This window comes from Ambystoma mexicanum, chromosome 3p, assembly GCF_040938575.1.
Source record: "Ambystoma mexicanum isolate Mex_15411 chromosome 3p, UKY_AmexF1_1, whole genome shotgun sequence".
NCBI lineage: Eukaryota > Metazoa > Chordata > Amphibia > Caudata > Ambystomatidae > Ambystoma > Ambystoma mexicanum.
In genome coordinates this window covers 771,233,682-771,255,739 of record NC_090925.1, presented here as the reverse complement: position 1 = coordinate 771,255,739, position 22,058 = coordinate 771,233,682, and the positions used below count along the sequence as shown (strand labels likewise).

Sequence of the window (22,058 nt, the reverse complement as noted above, 5' to 3'; positions counted from 1 at the left end):
AGTCTTACAAAGCGTTCGAACAGTGTATTTTTGATGTGCCGAAGCGGCCCATACAGAAATCATAGTGTGACTCCCAGGGGAGATCATATAACCTGTCTCACCCATCTGATTTTTCTGTCTCCCAGCTTGCCTCGTTCAGCCTTCTGATCTTCGTCACATCTTGCTTTTTCTCCCTTTCATCGCACATATTCCTGCTCTGCCCGCTTATCTCACACCTTCTCCCTCTTTTCACCTTTTTTATTTCACTGCAGAGGCGTTGCTGGGGGGGGGGCGGCAGAGGGGGCTATAGCCCTGGGTCTTTTGGTTGTAGCTCAGGGGTTACAACTAAAAAGATTAGCTAACCCCCAGTCCCAAAATGTTCCTAGCCCGCGATCTTTTCCAGACCTAGGAACACCCCTGTTTAACTGGTATCATGTCATACATCTGTCAAAAAAAGGATGCAGGTGGGCCGAGCACTATGGCGTTGTGTTTTATGGGGGTTTGGGAGGAAGGGCGGCAGGTGAAGGTTGACTTTGGCAATTTGAAAAAACGGGTGAGAGTTTTGGATAGAATGGTTTGCATAAAGGCCAGTGTGTAATTCCCTGTATTGTTATTTAGTCTGTACAGCGTTTGATTTAGGGGGTTCAATGAGCAGTGGAAAATGAGGCTTTGGAGGGCGAGGCAGAAAAAAGCACGCGCCCTGACGCCGCGAACAGGGACTCTTCCCAACCTGTGGTACGCGGCCTACCAGCGTTGGGGGGGGGGGGCCCAGGGGGAAGGCAAAGTGTTTACCCCTGGGGTATTTTGGGCGTTGCACAGGTGGCCTGCGCATTGCACACCCACAAGGATATTTAAGGGGGTAGGGAAGGTTCTTGAGCAGGCGACGGTTAGGACGAGCGTTTGTCCCCACCCTCTCACCCTCTTTTCGAGGACGGCTAAGGTGCACATTTTGGGGGAGGTGGGTTTTTAATTAGGAATTTTGTTGTCCCGTCCCCCAAGAGGTTAATGGGTTCTTAGGCTTAAGGGGTGGGGGGTTTGGTTGGCAGTTTTCTTGTGACAGGCTGGGGCATTAGTTGGGGAAGTTATGTTGTAAAGTTTCCGTTGTCGGGTCATAGGAGGAAGGAGTTTGGTGTAGAGGGGAGTTCAAGGGTAATGAGGTTGTGGGTCCCCGGGGGCATGGCCCCTTGAGATGAGGGGGTAGTGAAGTACAATGGGGGAATAGCACAGGAAATCATGGGGCTGGCGCTGTTTGCACAAACGGGCTACCCCGGGGAAACAGGTATTGAAGATGGAGGGGCATGGCCCCGGGGAGGAAGCGGGACGCCATGAGAAGATGGTAAGTAGACTGTAGGCACCAAAGGATAGGTAGGGAGGAAGTGGAACTGATTTAATTATTTAATTTTTGGGTGGAACTGAAAGTGTTTAATTATTCGTTTGGTTGTGAAAACGTTTTGTAAGGCCAGGGAGCCAGGTTAGCGGTTATTTGTGAGCTTTGGCCTGTCACATTAAAGCGACTTTTCCCACTACAAGCGAGTCTGGGTATTTTGTGCAGTAAACCCAAAATGGCAGAGCTGGTCCTACCTCAGATGTGGAGTGAAGCAGGTGGGTGGCCTCCCTGAACCCCCTCAATAGGCCTTGCTTGATAATAGTGGTAAACTTTGGATCACTCAATGCCTTCCAGCATCTTTTCAGACCAGAATTGTCCTATTGCTTGTAGGACCGCATGATCCAGAATTCAACATAGCAGCAGAGAAACACAGCAAGGTGAGAAAAAGAGAGAGATGCCGAACACAACACAGGCCAGGATGGCGAAAGAAGAACGGGATGAATGGCGAACACTGTGTTAGGCACACTTCAAAGACTGCACGAAAGTATATGGACATAAGGGGGGCTTTTGAAACTGAGCAGCATGATGACTCAACTCCAGGGAAAAGAATATCGCTAGATTGGCTCAGAGTCAGTCGAGGCACAGAACCAATGGGAAGAGGGGTGGGGCAAGAACCAGGAAGTCACAGGTATAAAAAGGCTGCAGAAACGAAATAGAGTGAAAGGTGTTCGAGTGAGGTTAGGATGTGTGGTGATGGACCAAGGAGGATGGTAGAGTCAAGTGTTGAGAAATCAGTGGCATTGTTGGATACAAGTGTAGATAAGGAATTTTGAAGGAGAGTGAGTGGTAACAAGGGTGAAAAGTTGAAACTGGTTGTGAGAGAGTGCGATGGAGTTTGTGGTAAAAAGGAGGATTGTGAGAGATGGGGAAGAGTGAGAGTAGAGGGGGAGATAGAAATGGGAGGATGCGTCTGAGAGAGCAAAAGGGAGAGTGTAGGTGAGAGTGAAAGGGGAAATAAAACGGGTGCAGAGAGCGAGGTTGAAGATGGGAGGGGGTAGTAGGAGGAGGGAGAGTGGAGAAAGAGAGATGGGGAGAAGTGTGAGAAGACCAAAGGGACCGAGTAGAAGGCGAAGTGGAGAGAGATAGAAGGCAGCATGGAGAGCGAGAGAGGGGGGGGGTGGATGGATGGAGAGAGGACCTAGAGAGACCAGAGTTGGGGAGAGAGAGAGGTGAGATGGATACAGTGTAGGAGGGTAGGGAGGAGAAGATCTGAGAAAAGAGTGAGATAAGGTGTGAGGGGAGGAGATTATGAGGGGACAGGCACCATCAACACAATTGATCAGATTGTGGGGCACCAAGAAAGTAGGCACTCCTTTGAACGTTCGGAGGTAGATAAGGCTGCTGCCTAAATGCTCTCTCCACCGAGTAGGCTAGGTTAGACAGTAGGGGTTACGGATCACTAGTTGTCCTGGGGATGGGGGAGCCTGGGATAGGTGGTTGGAGCTTATGAGAGGCAGAGGACAGTCAGGGACACCCCTTAATTGGTCCCTTTGCAGCCCTTAAAAAAACACACTTGAACTGTTTTCCATGGGTTTGTGGAATTTGCAGCTAAGCATCCTGAATATCATCTGGTGCCAGGCAAAGAATTACTGCACAAGAAGGGGGCAGGCCCTTGCAGAATAACCTTGCAGGATTCTTCCCAAAGAGCCTACCAGAGAGTCCCTCCTAAATCGCACCCAGGATGTTAAGCGGACCAGGCCTGGACTATTCCCAAAACATGTTTTTTGTACTGCATCTCTACAGGATGCATCTAGTTTAGAGATCGAAAACTCTGAATTCTTGGAAGACCTTCCAAAATCCGCTCAGAGGGAGATATGCTATGGGAACACTTGCACATTTTGAGAGACCTCTTAGTGAACAGGTGGGGCTCCTTTAAGGGGAAAACCTTACTCATTCCAACCCCCAACTCCAGCAGCAGTGCTTGTAAAGAACACCTTTCCCTCCCGCATGCAGCTGCAGCATTTAATTAGAGAAATGCTTCCTTCCCTCTTTGCAAAGGAAACATGAGTTTTCAAAGGTGGAGACTTTACCAGAGGTTTTCCTGTACCTTTTTTAAAAATGGCTTTTCAAACATCAGACTCCAATAAAACTAACGTGTATGCAGGAGCAGAACAGCGGATAAACGCTGGCTCCTGCACTGGAAACTAAGTGAAAGAAATCCAAATGGTGTCAAGTCTTTAATTCCTCTGGCTTGGAATAAGAAGCCAGTTAACAAGTCACTTTTGCCTCAGCTAATGGGAGGACGGCGATGGCTTTAAAATCAAGAGTAAAAACCACATAGTGTGTTTTTGGGCTGGGAGCTGATGCTGAGGAAGGAGAGCACCAACGCAGGGGAGCCTCTTGAGCCCAAAGAGGGGTGGGCTCCAGTGAGGAAGGGAAGAGCTTCTGGACCCAGAAGAGGGTTGAGCTTCATTGTGGGGGAGAAAAGCCCCTTTAACTCCAGAAGAACCGTGTGCTCCATTGAGGGGGAGAAAGGCCCCTTCAACCGAGTAAGAGGAGTATTTCCCAGTGAGGACGAGGTGAACCTAGAAGAGGGGTGGGTTGCAGTGAGAAAGAGGAGAGCCCATGAGCCCGAAAGAGGGGTCACGGGTTAACTACAGTGAAGAGGATGGGAGGCCATGATCCCGGAAAAGGGGCGGGCTGCAGTGAGTAAGAGGAGAGTTTAAGACCCCAGAAGAGGGATGTGCCCCAGTGAAAGGGAGGAGTGTCTCTTGAGCTCAGACAAGGGGTATGCTACAGTGGGAGAGAAAGTGACATTGATCCCCAAGAGAGGGGATACCTAACGGATGGGGACAGCCCCTTTTCTTTGGAAGAAGGGAATAAGTAACAGAAGAGCCCCAAGAAGGGGAGGACATTTGGGACACTTGCAAATGGGATGAAGACTGAGCTCTAGAAATCCCTAAGGAGACCAGGCCTTCCTGTCTGGAACCTTTTGTTATACCTTTTTTATTTTGCTGTCCTTCATATATCATCCTGAGATCAAGGATTACATGTTGCAAGAACCACTATGTTCTAGCCATCCAGAAATAATGTCCATGCAAAAGTCTTGTTTTACTTTTGTTTAATAAAAACCCTTAAGCTTATTCTGGTGTCAATAGTTGTGTATTTCCTCGGCCATGCGACATATATTATTCAAGCCATCCGTGAGAGAGAGAATCCAGATATCTCAACTAAGACCTCGAGTGGGTGAGCCATAGAGCATTAGAGTGCTGTCACATTTGGTCTCACAGACTCCAAAGTATGGTTCGAGGGTTCTTATTGAACACAAGATAGTCAGACTTGTAATGGATTGATCTGGAGTTGGAGCACACTAATGGCCATCCCTCTCTCATCTTCCCATGGGCTCCCTCCTCCCTAGCACAGGCAGCCCTAAACCTCAGGCAGTCAACTAGCAACTGTCTAAAAGCGAGCTAATTTGAGGGCCTAAAGACTGTAGCATTCTCTATATGGCTCCTGCGTTCTTCTAGGAGTTCCAAATCCCTTAGCCGACACACATTTATTTAGGTAATTTTCTTGGAAGAAATTACTTCGAAAAACTCTGACATTTCTCAAAAATGTTGCACCCTCCCAAGCCTGCACCTTTCCTATACTGTTACCAAAACCCTCCCCGCCCCTTTTAACCCCTTACCCCTAATATATTTCGATGAGCTTTTTCAAAGTAATTTCTTCATACGCAAAACCCTTCTAGGGGTTACCTATCCTAACACTCCTTGAGTCCGATTATGGAATTATGTTTTCTCTGTATTGTGATATGTTATTTTATTTATATCGCGCCCATACACAAGTATTTCAGAGCGCGACGAGGCAAGAGAGAACAAAACACAGATCTTACTAGGCCCAGTGACATTGAGAACACGCAAGTGCAGGGGAGAGGGAAGGGGGAAAGTGCAAGGGGCGGGGGAGGAGTGGAAATTGCTGAACATGTGATCAAAACAGGTAGTGCGACCAGTAAGTGGCAAGTGCAAGAATAAGGCACAGACAACGGGTGTCTAATAAGTGAAGGAAGGGGGCTGTAGGGTTGCAGATACAGACCCAAGTGCAAGGGTTGCCAGGAGACAGTGCAGGTATGCAGCTGGGTGGGCAGGGATCTGTGCCTGAAATCGGAGGGTAACCGGGTGCCTTAATAGGCTCCTTTGTCTCTACTCGCTCTCTCCTACCCCTTTCACCGATGTTCCTTCTGCTTACTCTTCATTCGTACCCTTCTCCCTCCCTCTCCTCTTTTCTGTCTTCACCCACTCCCTGTATCTGTCCCCAGATGTTTATGAACTGTCCCCTCTCCCCTCTTCTCTTCATTATCTCACCTCTCTTGTTCAGTCTCCTTCTTTTGCTTCTTGTCTCCTTTGCCCTCTCTCTAACATCTAGTCCCTTTCCAAAACAACCCACCACTCACTCACTCACAGCCTCACTCTCGCTATTTGGTACCACTCTGAAACTACCAACACATCTCCTGTAACAGACTCTTCCCCAAACTCGCCAAATGCTACACCCCTCCGTCCTGCTCCTGGTCTCTCAATTCACCTCCTCTCTTCCTGAACACCCTTTACATCCTTCCTCTTTCATTTACCAGCCCATTCTTTTATACTCCTCCCTGTGTCTGTCCTGGTTCCTCCTCTTGATTGGTCTGCCATCTCACCTGACCGTAAGGGCCAATCTGTCTACTTCTTTTCCCTGTGGGATGGGTTTTCACACTGAAAGGCTGTATAACCTTCCTTAAGCCCACCTCCTTTTCCCATGCGACAATAGTGCATGGGTTTGTGCTCTGGATAGTTCAGTGTTTGCTCGGCTCTGCTGTCTTCATATGCCATGGTGGGTATTGTTGACACAGCATGATGTGCGGCTCCTAGAACTCAGATGTTTCATAGATTCTAGTTGGACCACTGATTTTTTGCTGCAGTGTATGGTGATGGCTAGGTATGCTGGTATTGGTAGTTCTGCAATGGGACAAGAGCTCGGGCCATCATCGAAACGGCAAGGGATTGACTGATGGAAAGTGGCATCATATTAATTTTACGTTGTGCATGCAGGGGTGACAGACTGAGAACCTCTGATCTCCCTCATCCCCTGCTGGAGCTGGACTGGCTCTGGTTAAAACACTGGTAGGCCACCTGGAGTGGTACCTGTATCCCATTGACCGATTCAGGCTGTGACAAAATGATTTCTGCCACTCAAGAGTACAAAGTTGAGTGGTAGCTAAAGCGGTGTCCAGTCATTTGGTCAAATTAAAACTGGTCGAATGACATTTGGTCGACGCAATTTGGTCGAAAACCAAATGGTCGAATTTTTTTTTAATTATATTTTTATTTTTCGGGTTTTCGTTTTAAAAAAAAAAGGGTTTTTTAGAAAAAAAGGGGGTTGGGGGAGACCCCCCCAACAAAAAGAGAGTGAAAATAAAAAAATTCGACCATTTGGTTTTCGACCAAATTGGTTCGACCATTTGTCTGGTCGACCAATTTTTTTCGACCAAATGTCTGGTAACCGCTAAAGCGCCTACTCAGCCCTGCTACAAAATAATATAATAACTATTTGCAAGATGCAGCACTCTGGGTAATAACACTGGAGAGCTAGGCAAGTAATAACCACAATGTTTGCAAAAAGTATATGTTCTGTTGCAAAGAGGGATTTAAAAAAATGACCTAACTAGCCTCTGTTACCAAAAGAAGGGTCGAAGGGGACAGTTAGCAGTCAATAATACCTTTCTGTGGTTCTTGACAGTTCTTTGTACTGCTTGTGCGGTTCAAATCAGGCAGGCTCGAATGCGTAAGTCATGTTGTCCTAGTAGAGCAGTAGATGTCGAACCGTGGTCGAGCTGATGTTCGTTGTGGTTCAAAGAAGTGCGGATCGTGAGGGCCACCAGGGTTAGTTTGACAGTTGTTTTGACAGCGAGGTTTGGGACTGGATGTGCAGTTTGAGGCAACAGTCTGATGCGGCATCAAAGGTCATGGTTCGATAAGATCAATGGGGTCAGTTCAACTGGCGATGAAGATGAAGCAAAGATGCTGGTGGTTCGAATGGTGATTTGAGGTGGCAGGGATCGTAAGGGCCACTAGGGTCAGTTCAATAGTCTATTCCACAGCAGAGATGCTGGTGACTGGATGCGCAGTTCACGTGGGGCAGTTCTTGCGAGTCCCAGTCTAGAGACTCCAGGATAAGATTTGTCCTTGTTCTCGGGGGCCCCGACTATGGCAGAGGCAGGCCCACACTTTGAAGCTGCAACACGGTGAGGTCCTGGGCAGCAGTGTTGCTGGCAGAGAGTATGGTCATGCAGGGCTCCAAATTGTGGGGAGCTGGGAGCTATTTAGCCCCTGCTTGTAGCATAGACAAGCCTGGTTAGCTTGACAGCAACAGCTACCAGGAGCTACTTTGGATCCCCAGGCCACGGATGCCGAATAAACAAACCCATGTGAATTTAATTGTGTGCAGATCGGACGATCAATAAACATTAGGACACATTTACATACCATTTAAAGCATAAGGGGTAATAAATAATGGACAAAATTATATACTTGCTAAGTTACATTTGCTAAATGCTAGGTACTACTAGATCCATGTTCCATAGTGGTAGCTCCTGGTCACTGGTTAATGCTGGATACACAGGTGCTGCCTTTAGCTCTTGCTTATCTAATCGTAATTTCGAGCCCTGTCCTGGTCCAGCAGCAGTTCACTCCTAATGTGCCCTGGGGATGGTTAGGAAGCAGTGCTCGTCTCTGTATTGGCTTTGGGAAGTCAACTCTCCCAACAGAGGTTCTGTAAATTCTTCATTAGGTGTTAATTCCAAAGTGAATTTGGGAGTGGGAGACTACCAATCATCCTACAGATGATTGGACGAAAGTAAGCCTGCTTTGCGGGTCTTATCCCTGTTCTTGGAACAAGTAGACTGCCTTCTGGCATCTCATACAAAGTGCTATGTGCTACAGGAAGTGGAGGGGACAGGAAGGAAAGATGTAGTCAGAGAGAAACAAGATGGTGGAACCTTCCTCTAGCTGTAACACGCTCCCCATTTCTACACTAACCATGCCCCCTTTCCATCTCAATAGAATCAAAGGCCCTTTTGGTATGCAGCACCCACGTGTGAGACTACTCCTTTTTGTGAATAGGTGTGTTCTTTGATTCCTTTTCCCAGGGCAGCTACCTGCGCAGTGTTAAATCTCTCTGCGGAGGGTGTTACCTGCCCTTACAAAGAGGCAACCCTCAGGGCTACCGTCTTGCTGAGAGCAGCAAAGGCAGCCTGGCTGAGGGGAATACACCTAATCCTTCCACAGCTGAGCTGGGCACACAGGGCTGACACGTGTGATACCAATTGGATGTGGCTGTAATAATTATGATAAATACCATCCACCACACCTTAACACAGGTATGGCTTAGGTTTAAAGCTTAACATACCACCAGGACAATACACTCGTAAATCTGGATTTTTTTGAGTGGAGGTCCATCTTTTGTTATGTTATTATGGTTTTATAGAGCGCATTGTTCGCCCAGAGGAATCTTGGCACTATAGAGCTAGACGACAGATCTGAAACACCAACAGTGATCATACCAGTAAGGAAAAATCGGAAATAAATCAAGCATGGTTGAATAAGAAAGTTTTCAACCTCTTTCTAAATGATACATTAGTCTCTTTCTGAAAGGTTAGATGTAGTGTGTTCCAGAGTTTGGCAGCCTGAATCGAAAAGGCTCAACCTCCCTGGTTCGTTTTCTTGAATTGGGGAATGTGGAACCATCTTTTGTTTGCTGATCTTAAAGCTTGTCTCAGGGTGCACCACGTAAACGTGGATGATGGAGGAGAGTCGTATTGAGTTCTGGGAGTTGGCCAACATTCTCAGGCCAGGAAGAGGGGGACCATACTGATGGGCTTATGTTAACCATCAAAATTTCCATTTTATTCAGGCTGATTAGGTTAGCATTGTATGTTGATGGCAGCAAGATCATTTTTGACATTGTTCCATTCAGTATGCAAAGATTAAATGTCTAGAATAATCTTGAGTATCATCTGCATAATTGAAGAATGTAAAAACCAAACTAGGTCCATCAGAGGGCAAAGGTAAAGATTAAACCGCAGCAGAGACGGGAAAGGTGTCTGTGGATCGCCACAGTCTATGGTATATTGAAATGAAAAATGATCTAGGCGCACTTGATGAGATATGTTGCTTACGAAAGCATTTATACAAGCGACAGCTGTACCATATATTCCATTATCTGCTAGCCTTGATGGCAGAATTTGATGTTCTACGGTATCAAAAGCTGCGGAAAAGTGAGTACTACTGCACCAGACTTTTTCTAGTCCAGTTTTTTAGCCTGAGATCATCAATGATAGTCATGCTGATCAGTTCTGTGCTACGCATTGGCCTAAAACCATGAGTATTTTAGAGTTTTCAACAAATAAATTGTATTTGACGAGTAACCACACTTTTCATGTGCTTTGCCAGGAAGGGGAGCTGAGAAATGGGGTCTTTATGTTCCCTGCCTATTTTGTTCAGAGGGGGCTTAATGATACAAGGAAACTAGTTTGGAACTACTCCACTCTCGAGAGCGGAGTTGAATAAACATAAAGTTTAAGGCTTTATATGTGTGCTGAGACTTTGGGATACACTGTTAGGTGAGATTGCTCTGCTTTCAACAGCTAAAACATCTGCCCCTCCACTGGAATGCAGCCCCTGCGCTGCAGAGACCTGGCTGTCACTACAGGTTTTAAATGGGCACCTGTCTCCTCTGAACCTGCTCTGTGCCACTATAAAGCAGGCACTGCTGATCAGGATATTGATGCAGCCAGGCACAAGTACACAGTATGCGTTTGACATGGAGCATATGAAAGGGAATCTGATTAGCAGGATATCTTTTCTAAACTGGAATTACAGCATCATTTTATTAATTTTAATAACAATAAAAAAGCCAGGGCTTCTGAAATGCAGACGTCTGAGCCTGTCACAGGGCCCAAGGTAAAGGGACAAGTAGGATGGCTCTAGTTTGTGGGTAATGATGGTGGCAGTCTCCAGGGATTTGTGCTGGCCAGATTGTGAATCTTATGTGGTGTAATCTGCACAGGTTCCATGTGATGTTCCTATATGGTTAAGTATCCGGTTTGGTTTGGCTGCATGAGCTCGGCTATTACTGTTTTAAGCCTATTGACTAGTAGGGCGGTGAGAATGTTCCCGTCCTGGTTTAACAGGGTCAGTGGCCTATATGACCCACGGTCCGTGTCTGGCTCGTTTGGTTTAAGAAACAGTATAATTATGGACTCTTTCCACCACCCACTCCCCCCCCCCCCCCACCCCCTGCCTTGAATGCCACGTTCATCATTGTTAGTAGTGGCAGCCCAAGTTCCGCCCTGTACTCCTTATAGAACTCACTAGGCAACCCGGTTGTCCCCGGTGTCAACCTCTGATGGTGGCTTCTAATTCTTCTAGCGTTATGGGAGCCTCCAAGCCTGTCCAGCCTCGGGAGGTCTATCTGTGCCAGGGCCTCATCTATCTCCGACGGCTCCCTGTCCTGAGTGTATGCATACAGGTCTTTGTAATATTCAAAGAAACACCTATTTATCCCTTCTTGTGTCATGTGCACTGCCCCGTCCTTCCCCTTTATTGACCGTATAATTTCCCGCTTTGATTCGCTCTTGTACAACCATGCTAGAAGCTGACCTGGTTTATCCCCCTCTGCATGCTGCTTTTCTACATACTTCATATAATTCAATGCACCCAGCCTATCCCAATGTTTCATGCATTCGTGCTGCAACCGATTGGCCTCACGGAATCAGTCTCTGGTCGCACACTCCTCACGGTCCAATTCCTCAAGTGTGGTTTCCGCTTTGGATAAATCTCCCTCTATCATGGCTTGTATGCCACCGCTTTGGCGATGGCCAACCCGTTGATTACCACCTTGAAGGCCTTCCATAGAGTACCAGCTGATGCTACACTACCTGTGTTGGGTTCGAAGTAGTCTGTGATGCCTACCCTTAGGTGCTCACGGAACTCAAGTTGGGATTCGTGCTCTGGGAGGGAAACCTTGCCATGTGACCAGTATTGGTGCGTGGTCTGACAGTACCTGCGCTTTGTAATCCGCAGTAACGAATTTGCGTACGGTTTCTTCGCTTGGGAAGAAATAGCCTAGCCTAGTGGTGGATAGGTCCTTCGGAGCAGTGTAGTGCGATATCCATGGGCTTGCCAGTATAGCGCCCTCCAGGTGTCCAACATTTTAAAGGCCTGTAGCTGAGTGTTAAGGGCTTTGGCTGGGGGGTTTGGGTGCATGTGTTTATCGGATCTGTGAAGAGACGGGTCCAACCTGCCGCCCCCCCCCCATACTAATGTGCAATTTCTGTACGGTCCAATTCGGGCGTATAGCGAGAAAAAGTAGGCTGCAGTGTCGTGATTAGGGGCATAGGTATTACAAATGCACAATTCCTTTTCTCGAGAAAACCATGCACTATTACCATCCTTCCTTTCCTGTCTGTGACTGTTTTAAGCACTCAGAAGGGTACCGTTGGCGCTATCCATATCCGCACCCCTCTAGTGTATGCCGAATACGGCGAGCCCAAGGTGGTGCCATTCCATCATTTAACAAGGGCAGATTGTTTATCCAGGGTAAGGTGTGTTTCCTGTAAGAGCACTATGTCTACCTTTTTTACGGCGCATGTATGTCATTATCCTGTTCCTTTTGATGCAATTATGAAGGCCCCTGACATTCCAGGTGGCTATTTTAAGATCCCCTGTCATAAATTAGCTCTACCGTGTGCCCTTGTGGTCTGATCTTTGCACTTAGTGTCTTGTGTGTGGCTGAGTATGCTGTACCCCCCCGCATCCCCATAATATGTAATGGCATGTTTTCGACATAATATGTGGGGTTGGACCCTTCTTCCCCTTCAGGGAGCCCAATACCTCTGACATTGTTTCTCCTGGGGCGCCACTCTGCATCCTCGACCCATCCCTCCTAGGTTTCTCATCTGTTGTTGCAGTGTTGTCACGTCTTTCAGTGTCCTTCAGCCCCTTTCCAGGGTTCCTTTTCGTTCCGCCAGTGCCCTGACATCTTGTCTCAGCAGGTTGACATCCATGCTGATGTCGTCCATTTTATTTTCCATTGCAATTTGCAGTGCCGCAATCGCTGCCTGGACCTGCTGATTTCCCTAGTTTTGTTCCCCATCTCCTTGTTGTGCCGGGGTGGCCGTTGTGTTCTCGGTTGTGGTCGCTGGTTTTGCTAACGTGTCCAACGTTGGTTGCTTAGACCTGTTCTTTGGTGCCTTGAAAGACATGTGTGAAGCTGTAGTTATCGTCTGTCATTTGCGCCTGGGTAAATAGTTATTACACCGGTTCTACACATGCCTAGTCAATCCCTGAGTTTAACCTCTGCCACAGCTCCAAGAGCCTGGGCACTGGCGCTGCTGTTTGCTTAGGGTGAGCTGCTTGATTGGCGTAGCCTATTGCGAGGTCAGGCATTATTCCATACACTACGTGCTCCCCTGTATTAGGAGACTTGGGGTTATGTTGATTTGCTGCTAATGCACCCGTCTGCTCTTATCTATCGCCTGTCCGTCTATCCCCAAGGCGCTCCTGCATATGACTGTCCTGCACTTGGAGCTGTTGTGTGGGCAGAGAGCCGCTGATTGCCCAGCCGTGTTTGGTTTGTTTGTTTGTTTATTTGATAAAGCACCCCAAACCCGTAGGTAGCTGGGCGCAAAGTGACAAGTAGGCTCAACGCTTGTTTACATAATAAGTAGGATACATAGATACAGGAAATCTACAGAATGCTGCCACAATAACATGTACAGAGAATGGTGGTAGCATATGGCATTACAAGATTATAGTCCTTAATATGTACAGTAAGAAGTGGTCACAAATGGCCTTACAAAATTGCAGTCGAATAAGAATGGTAAGCTCTGTCCGGCATAGGTGGCATGTGTAGTCACCCTGCCCTTACCAGGCAGGACCGGTTGGGCGTCATTTGTTTGTATCCACGTGAGGACTTTCTGTCTAAATCTAGAGTAGGGTTGATCCGTTCTGAGATCTAAAGGAAGAGCATTCCAAGATTGAGCGGCTATGACCGGGAAGCTAGAGCCGCCAGCAGTGGAGCGTTTAAATCTAGGGATCTCTAAGGAGTAGGCGTCGGCAGATCTCATAGGGCAGGAGGTAAGTCTTTTGTTAATTCTTTCTACAAGATAGGTTGGAGCTAAGTTGTTGAGGCATTTCAATGTGAGTAAAAGTGTTTTAAGAAGGATCTTGACATTGATCTTCAGCCAGTGGACATCTCTTCTAAATGTAGAAATGTGATCTCTAATGGGGATGTTTAAAGCTGGTCTCAGGGCATTATTTTCAAGTCTTTGCAATTTGTCCGTGATGTACTTGTAGGCTCCCACGTACAAGGCATTGCAATGGGCCAATCTGGATGTGAGAAGTGCATTGGCCAAGGTGATACAACGTGTGTTCAGGGCGGCGGCAAGGCATACAATGAGCACTGCCGCGGAGCAATTTGCTATGCAATTCTTTAGGTTTGCTAATTATATTGCCACTTGTGTAGCAAATGTAGCTATTTAAGTTACCCTGTTCAATGAAAGCACAGCTCCTCCTGCATTCCTCTCTTGCCTTCAGAGGTCTCTCCACCCTCTCTTCTCTGTTCACTGCAAGTTCAAAGGGGCTAATGGAGAGAGAGTGCATCAGTACCCTTCCCTCATGTGTCAAAATGCCTGTGTGGGAGTGCTATGCACATTTTATTTTTCAAATAATTGCAAACCAGAAATAATCGGGATAATACTGTTATTAAGCTAACTGTATCCTGTGTGCCAAAGGCTTTTCAATTCCTTTTCTAAAAATGTAATAGGTTACATAATGCATAATTACCATATTGCTACTGTAAAACGCTGCATTGTCTCCATGCTTTACAGTGAAGTGTATCTAAATCTCAGCGTCAACTAGATTTGATTTTGTTGGGGAAGATTCTCCCCTTTCCAAGGACACCCTGTGTGACAGCATTGCATATCATATTGACGAGTGGACACTTTTGAAAATGTACTTGACCACACGGCCAAATGCTTTGATGGCAAACCTAGTCCTGTGGATTGCTGGTTACATAAAGCTTGCAACTGGTGCTCAACCCATGAGCTGATCCCATACTCCTTGACAGTCTATCTTATGTTGGTTTATACCTGCTTCCCTGAAAGTGAGATGGCCGCAAATTACAATATTCTGCCTAGTTTGCCCAGTTATGCCTTCCACTCTGCTTAATATTTTACATAATTAATGCATAAAGCTAATTTGATATTTACTTAAAGAAGCAATCAATAGTTTCATCCAGTCTGTACATCTACAGACCTACTGCAAAACTTTACACTGTAGTTGGCCTCCAGAGCTCACTTTGCTCTATGATTATGAATGCATTATATATTTGCACCTGCAGTAGAGAGCTGGCCAAGCAGTTTAAGAGCGTTTTTATCATATCTATTTATTTGTGTCCATTCATGCAGCTAACCTTTTTACAGACACTCATCCAGGGCTCGCAAAGTATTTTCACTCGCTCGCATAGTCGAGTAGATTTTAAGAAGGGCCAGTACCATTTGCAGGGGATGTTGGAAACATTGATTTAAACTTTACTTTGCAGTACATGTCAAATACATGCTTCACTGTGCATGGCTGGCCACGTGGTGGCAGCAGTGTGGCAAACTAATGTGGGTTTGTGGTGACAAGCACCATTTTAGAGAGAGAATTTGCAAGGCCTGACTTATCTCACTAATGTCTTACTTCAGCGGTATACAAAACTGCTGTATTGTTGATAATTTTATATCTTGGGTACAAGTATCTTCTGGTGGCATTAAACACATTAGTACGAAATGGCTAATCAAATGGGTTTGTTTGCTAATCAAGAAAAATGTAATTGGCAAACTCTGCTAATCAATTTTTGAAAACTAATTTATGCCTTAGGCGGGCTGCAGAAGTGTGCGCCTCTGTTCCGATTCTTTCTTGCTTTTCCATTGGACTGCTTGCTCGCCGCTCTCCTCGCTATCCTCCCCTGGGCTCTCCTGGAGCTCTGCAAACTGCTCTGGCGGGCTGTTCAGTAGTGCTGCAAGTTCAACGGCTGCCGCCTCGGGTGTGCGGCTTCCTCTTCTTTTTTTTCTTTTTCTGTCTGTCTCCACCGCCCTGCTCTTGCTGTTAGTATCTGTCCGCTTGGGCTGTTGCTGAGACTTGCATTCAGCAGTGTGGCGCAGTGCGACCCCGGCAGCACCATGTCGCAGTGCAGCTATGCTGCTACTAGGGTTGTCCCGTTGTCAATGCCGCCATCTTGGGCCATCGTATGATGCCTGCTGCGGTGTCTGCTACCGAGGGCTCGATCTCTACGCGGTATGCTTAATTCCAGACCATAAGGTTCTCGGGGTCCATGTCTCGGGTGAGGATCATTACAGATCGAGCCAGAGCTGTCGAGAAAACGTTCTCACAGAATGGCCACTTAGTTACGTCCCACCCCCCCCCCCCATTGAGTACTTCTTTAGAAATCTGTGGTCTGATTAAATGTTAGTATCAAATGTTAGTATCATTGCAGTCAGTCAGTATTGAACCTTCAGAATAGGGAGCCAGAATATGGAAATGTTCATTTCTCTTGGTGCAGATGTTTTCAACAATGCAATTTTACCTGTGAAATGAACAGACTATTGTGTTGCTGGAAATCCATCGGAGGGACAGGGCCTCCGTATCCTTGTTCTTTACTGCTTTTATCGTGTGTTCTGTTGTGTTTTCCGCGCAGGAGTTCATGTGGCACTCCTGGCAGTGCAGCTCTTTTGGTTTGGTGTACAGGCCCATGGGATATCCTTATGGCACCCATGGGTGGGGGTACAACCCTGTGCCCCTAGTGTTTGTTTTTGGGCACCTGTGTGTGGCCCACAGAGCAGGGTATGGGCTGGTGGCAGCTCCATGCTGAATTTTACAGGTACCCTGAGCGTCCTCCATTTTGGGATGTCCAGGCCCTGTCATTGGAATCAGTTGATTGAAACAAGATGGCCCCATGGCCTCTTGCCTTCCATCGCCTGTTACCTTGGTTTTCCCGAAGTCCCGGGAAGCCCTGACTCTGTCCGTTCCCCCTGAGAGGCTGTTAGGTCGAAGTTCCATATATGGTAGTGTGGGGAAGTGCCGACCAGACTGGCTGGAGCCTTCCCAACAACCGCATGTTGTGGGTACACCTGAGGGTGGGACCTGGGTGAATGGAGTGTGTGACGAATACGCATTCTGTGTTGTGGATGTCTAGTATCTGGTGTTTGACACAATGACTGAGACAGCCCTGCTGAAACTGGTATGAATGCAGTGTGTAGTGTTGAATGGCGTGGTACTTGTCCGAATCCACATTCTGTGTTACGAGTGACTGGATGGAGAAGAATGGCCTGAATGCACCGTGCGCCTGATTGGCTGCCTGCCTGCCTGAATGCCCTTCTGAGTGATTGGTTGCCTGAGTGTAACACAGCAGAATGAATGCGAGATTAACTAGTATATCTGGGGCCTCTCCCTGCTAGAATTCGTTCAGCAGCTGGAGTTGAAACTGACACTGAAACTGAAGCTTAACCTTGAGGCCCTGCTGGAAGTTAAGTATTGCTGTTCCTCTACTTCATCGATCTGAAAGCTGCTGTGTCTTCAAGAAGTGATCCAGAGAGGACCTGGTTAGGGGCCCTATTCCCGAGCTACGAGGCACCATCGTGCACTGCTAACCTTCGCCAAAGCGCCCTAGAAGTCAGCCTATGAAAGACTGCCAGCCGGAGACGGAGACTGCCAACGAGAAACTAAGAGAAGCACCGGACGTTCCGCCACCGTCATCGACCGGGGTTCGCAGGTTTTCTATAACCGCTGGAGGCCCGTCGAAATTAGTTGCCCAGAAGCGGGGACTGCTTGACGCCGTGCCGTCGACGACCAGAGCCGCAATGCTCCATTGATTGACATTTGATTCCCGGAAGCGCTCGTCCGCATCGTCGAATGCCTTATCCTGACAGAGAAGGCCAAGCCGTCGCCGTGCCGAGGAGCATCCGCGGGTGTTTCCCACCACCCATAGACCGTAGGGACGCCGGATGACTCGACGCCGTTGCTGGGCCACAGTTCTTCACAAACTCTTTGCGTTCCTGAACTATCGTCACCGAGGTGCCCCGCACGCCTCTTCCTCGCAGGACGTCCTCGACCGACCGTCGACGAGCACCGCCCGGACCAGAGCTGCCACCTCACTGCTGTGGTTCACCCTTTTCTTCGCAGGATCTCGACGATCCGTGGCTCCTGCTTTAAAGGGAGCCGCTCAAGAAGGATCCAACGCGACCCGTCGTCAAACTCTGCTATTCCAGGTACATTGGGGTGTTAGAAACCTTGTAGAAGGAAATAAGACGTATTGAACAATATATGGACTGGGCTTGTAGCATATCTTTATAGGTTGTCCAGGTGGGGGGGGGATCTCCACACAGAGCTGTGCCTAGGTAAACGGGACCAGCATTCTGCCAATTGTTCTAACCAACTGCTTTCCTCCTATGTCTATTGTTGGTTATCTTTTATTAATTGATGTGTGAAATTTGACCAGAGTACAGTTGATGCACTTTAATGAAATCTGATAATAATTGTGGTATCACTTAGAACTGTAAAACACGCCGACGTGAAAGTAATTTTCACTGCAGCAGCCATTTCGGGCTGCTGCGGTGAAAATAAAAGGTGAGTGTTCACCTTTCTCCCCCTCAAACTCTGGCTGTATTTCAAGCCGGAGATCGAGGAAGGTGTTGTTGGAAAGGGGAGATTGCTCGATGCGCGGGCAGCAATGCCCACTAGACACCAGGGAAACGTTTGTGACGTGGTGGGCAGGGGGGCTGCTTACAGTAAGCAGCCCTCGCCCCGTCCCGGCCCCCAAAGCATGGGGGCCCATATATAAAGACCCCTGGGGGCAGACAGGTGACCATCTGCCCCCAGGGGTGGGGGCATAAAAAAAAAGCTGTCCTTGGAAAGGGGAGATTCTCCCCTTTCCAAGGACATCCTGTGTGACAGCATTTCTGCCTGCGGAGCGGGCGCAGGGCGCTCGATGCGCGGGCAGCAATGGCCACTAGACACCAGGGATGTCTTTGAATGCGAGGGGGAGGTGGGAGCTGCTTACCGTAAGCAGCACTCGCCCCCTCCCGGCCCCCAAAGCATGGGGGCACATGCGTACAACCCTGGGGGCAGATGGCTGATCATCTGCCCCCAAGGGAAGGGGCAAACAAAAAAACAGAAAGCAAAGGGGTGGGTGGTGGGGGTGGGGATGCCTGGGATTTCTCCCCCCCCCCCCTTGAAATGGTGGTGGCCCTCCCCCCTCCCACACCAAGTGGAAAGGGGGGGCACTCCTTGTAGCCCTCCCTGGGGGCAGATTTATGCCCCCAGGCAGGAGAACATGAGGTGGCCCCCCCCATCCAATTGGCGGGTGGGGGGAGGGCCACCAGGAATTAGTGTGCAGGCCCCCCAAAGGATGGGGCCTGCAGCTTAGGCCCCCCCTGGGGGCAGATGGCTGATCATCTGCCCCCAGGGAAGTGGGCAAAAGAAGAAAAAAAAAAAGACAATAACAAAAGGGAATTTTGGGTGGGATTGGGGGGGGCACTAGCGACCAGGGATATATTTTACAGAAAAGGGGGGTGGCCCTCTCCCCCTCACCCCAAGGGAAAATGGGGGCACCCCTTGTAGCCCTCCCTGGGGGCAGATGTCTGCTCTTAGGAAGGGACATCTGACCCAGGGAGGGCTGAATGAGATGCCCCCCCCCCTTGCATTTGGTGTGGGGTGGTAGAGGGTCACCCCCATTAAATTAGAAAATTACCTGGCGGTTTAGGGTGCCCCTCAGCCCGCCCTAAAGTGTAGTGTATATTTTCAATGTTTATCTTTGTTTACAAAACTTGCCTTGGCGCAGAGGGGCACATTGGTGTGCCAATCTGGCGCCGGGGTGCCCAAACCTTACTGCCCCACCCACTGTGGGGCCTGTCCCACCATTTCTGGGGGCCCTCTCCCCCCTCACACTTGATTTGGAGAAAAGTCTTGTTTTTCATGCCTAAATGTATTCCATTTGAAATAATCTGATACAAGCTTGGGTTATCCTCACTCCAAAGCTGTATGATATGGAAAAAAGCTGCCTTATTAAGGAAATGTCTTACGGTAAAAGAGAAATCAGCTATACAACTACCTAGGAGATGATAAAACAGGACAATTTGTGAAAAAACTGAATGAAAGTGTTGAACTATCTTTATCTGTCATGGGCTTACCATTACAAAAGTTGCTGGATAAACCTTTGAAAGTGAAATCCTCAATAAAGGCACTTGACTGGGTGGGTAATAATGCTATTTTACTAAATTCAAATTTATATTCCCGTCTGTGTCATTTTGGAAGTGGTTTCCTGAACCGTATATTCTAAAATATCCAGCACGCGCAATTCAAAATTGTATAATGAGACTGAGATAAAATGTCTTAAATACACAGGAAATAAGAAATATCTATTACCCATTACTGGACGAATATACATTCTGTAGACCTTGCCTTACTGATGGGGGGGGGGGGGGTACGGGCGGAAAAGAAACATTTATACCATTTAGTATTAAAGTGTCCTAAACGATTTCTAAAAAGAATAGAATACTTTAAGGAATTTGTAACTGATCTATTTTACGTGAATTGGGATCTGCTGTGGTATGAAATGCTCCATGGAAAGTCAATGAAATTGAAAATAAGAACGATTGCCTTTTTAATGAATGTTTGTGCTTTGGGCATTGGCAAAGGTCTAATTTGGCTGATATGTTAAGGTCCTACTTCTTGCTTGTTAATTATTATTTTGGTCTACATGGAATGTTTAGAATGCTGTAGAGTTTTCCTTTTTATTTTCTTTGAAATGTGAACTATGTTAAATTTGTAATCATGAAAATTTGTAGATCTTGTCAGACGAAAAACTTGTATTACTTAGAATATTTTTGTAAAGGTTTATTTAAACCAAAAGAAATTAAAGAAATATAAAGTCTGGTTTAATTAATTTTGCTGTGTTTGCCCTCTGAAAGATCTTTGTCCTGAAAAAGTAATGTTGTGCCCTCGAAGTTTAATGCCCGTCAAATGTTGAAAATACCCTACCTCTTTAAATAAATGGGCTAATCACTAGTCGGCAGTGTTCAAGTACGCACCCCTGTAGCAGGTCAGAGCCATAGACTAAAACAAGAAGAAAGGTGCTGAGTGTTGCTCCAGTACTCTATGCCATACACTATGCCCTGCTAATGCACCCAATTCCTGCCATGAAGCACCCCTGCTATTTAAGCACAATACCCAACACTCCAGTACATATCTGTTTTGAGTAATGCCTGCTGCAATATTTGACTCTTTTTTTAACTCTCTACTACAGTACAAGAACGGCTCCTGGAGAAGAGCGTCCACAGTATTAAATTGAAGGAACACATCTTCAACGTGGTGATCAGGAGAGATGGGGAGTCCCTGGAGAAGGTTTCGTCTTTGGACAGTACAAACCAGGTACTGAGTGTCTTTGGACAGATTAGTGCACCTAACCACAGATACTCCTGAAGTATGTAAAGGACTACTTAGAGCCAAAAGGCAAAAACCTTGCTACCCTAAAGAGAGTACTTGGCATATATGTATGGATTTATAAAGTGCAATCCTAGCTGGGAAGCGCCGGCCACTGTACTTGGAGGAGTTTGCACCAAAGGGTAACAGGTAAAGGTATAATACTCTGGAATATTTCAATAAGTTTGATCATGAAATAGACTGGGCGTCATTGCTAATTAGAAGAACAAGTTACTTCTTACCTTGTAACGTTCTTTCGACGGGATGTTCCTCCGACGTATTCCTCATCTTAGATATCTCCTTCCAGCTCTGCTGGCCTCGGAAAATTTTTTCTCTAGAGGGCGCTGCGCGTCGACGTCCTCCGAGTCGATGTCCTTCGACAGCCGCCGTGTCGACGTCATCCTGCCTATAAAGGCCGCGCGCAGCGTCCGTTGCTCAGTTCCGTTTTGTAGCCCACAATAATACTTTCTGGACTAACTAATCACCCTGAAGGAGCGTAAGCTGCAACAACAAGGGAAGTAGAACTGCGGGGATGGATGGGAGGGTCGATGAGGAATACGTCGGAGGAACATCCCGTCGAAAGAACGTTACAAGGTAAGAAGTAACTTGTTCTTCGAAGGGATTGTGTCCTCCGACGTATTCCTCATCTTAGATAGGCTCCCATAGCAGTATTCTATATTCGGAGGAGGGAGTACTGACTTCACGCTGTCTTCTATTGATTAATAGAATGCAGTACAGCCCTTCCAAACCTAGTCTCTTGACTGGAGGAGGAATCCAGATTGTAAAAACGTGTAAAGGTATGGACAGACGACCATGTAGCGGCCGCACATATGTCTTTAACCGGCACGCCTCTTTTGAGGGCCGATGAAGCTGCAATACCTCTGGTCGAATGAGCCCTAAGGTTTTGAGGCCGCTCTTTCCCTGCCAGTTTATAACATTCCAGAATGGCTAGAATTATCCATCTGGAAATGGTCTGCTTAGTTATTGGTAACCCCAGCTTGTGACCTGTGTAACCTACAAACAGCTGGTCTGCCTGTCTTATCCTGGCTAGTCTACTAATGTAAAAACTTAAAGCCCTCCTAGGGTCTAGCCTGTGTAACCTCTCTTCCTCTTTCCCCGGGTGAGGAGGAGGATAGAAAGATGGTAGGGTAATCTTCTGAGTGATATGGAATTCAGAAACCACCTTTGGGAGGAAATTA

At 47.3% G+C, this 22,058-nt stretch overlaps 1 protein-coding gene across 1 annotated transcript in view; it reads left to right on the top strand.

The window, feature by feature from the left end:
• Positions 1–22,058, top strand: part of LOC138580848 (up-regulator of cell proliferation-like) — a 420,253-nt gene that overhangs the window by 544 nt on the left and 397,651 nt on the right. The window contains 1 exon segment of the mRNA XM_069651719.1: positions 20,684–20,808. Within this exon segment, the coding sequence (XP_069507820.1) occupies positions 20,684–20,808 (125 nt within the window).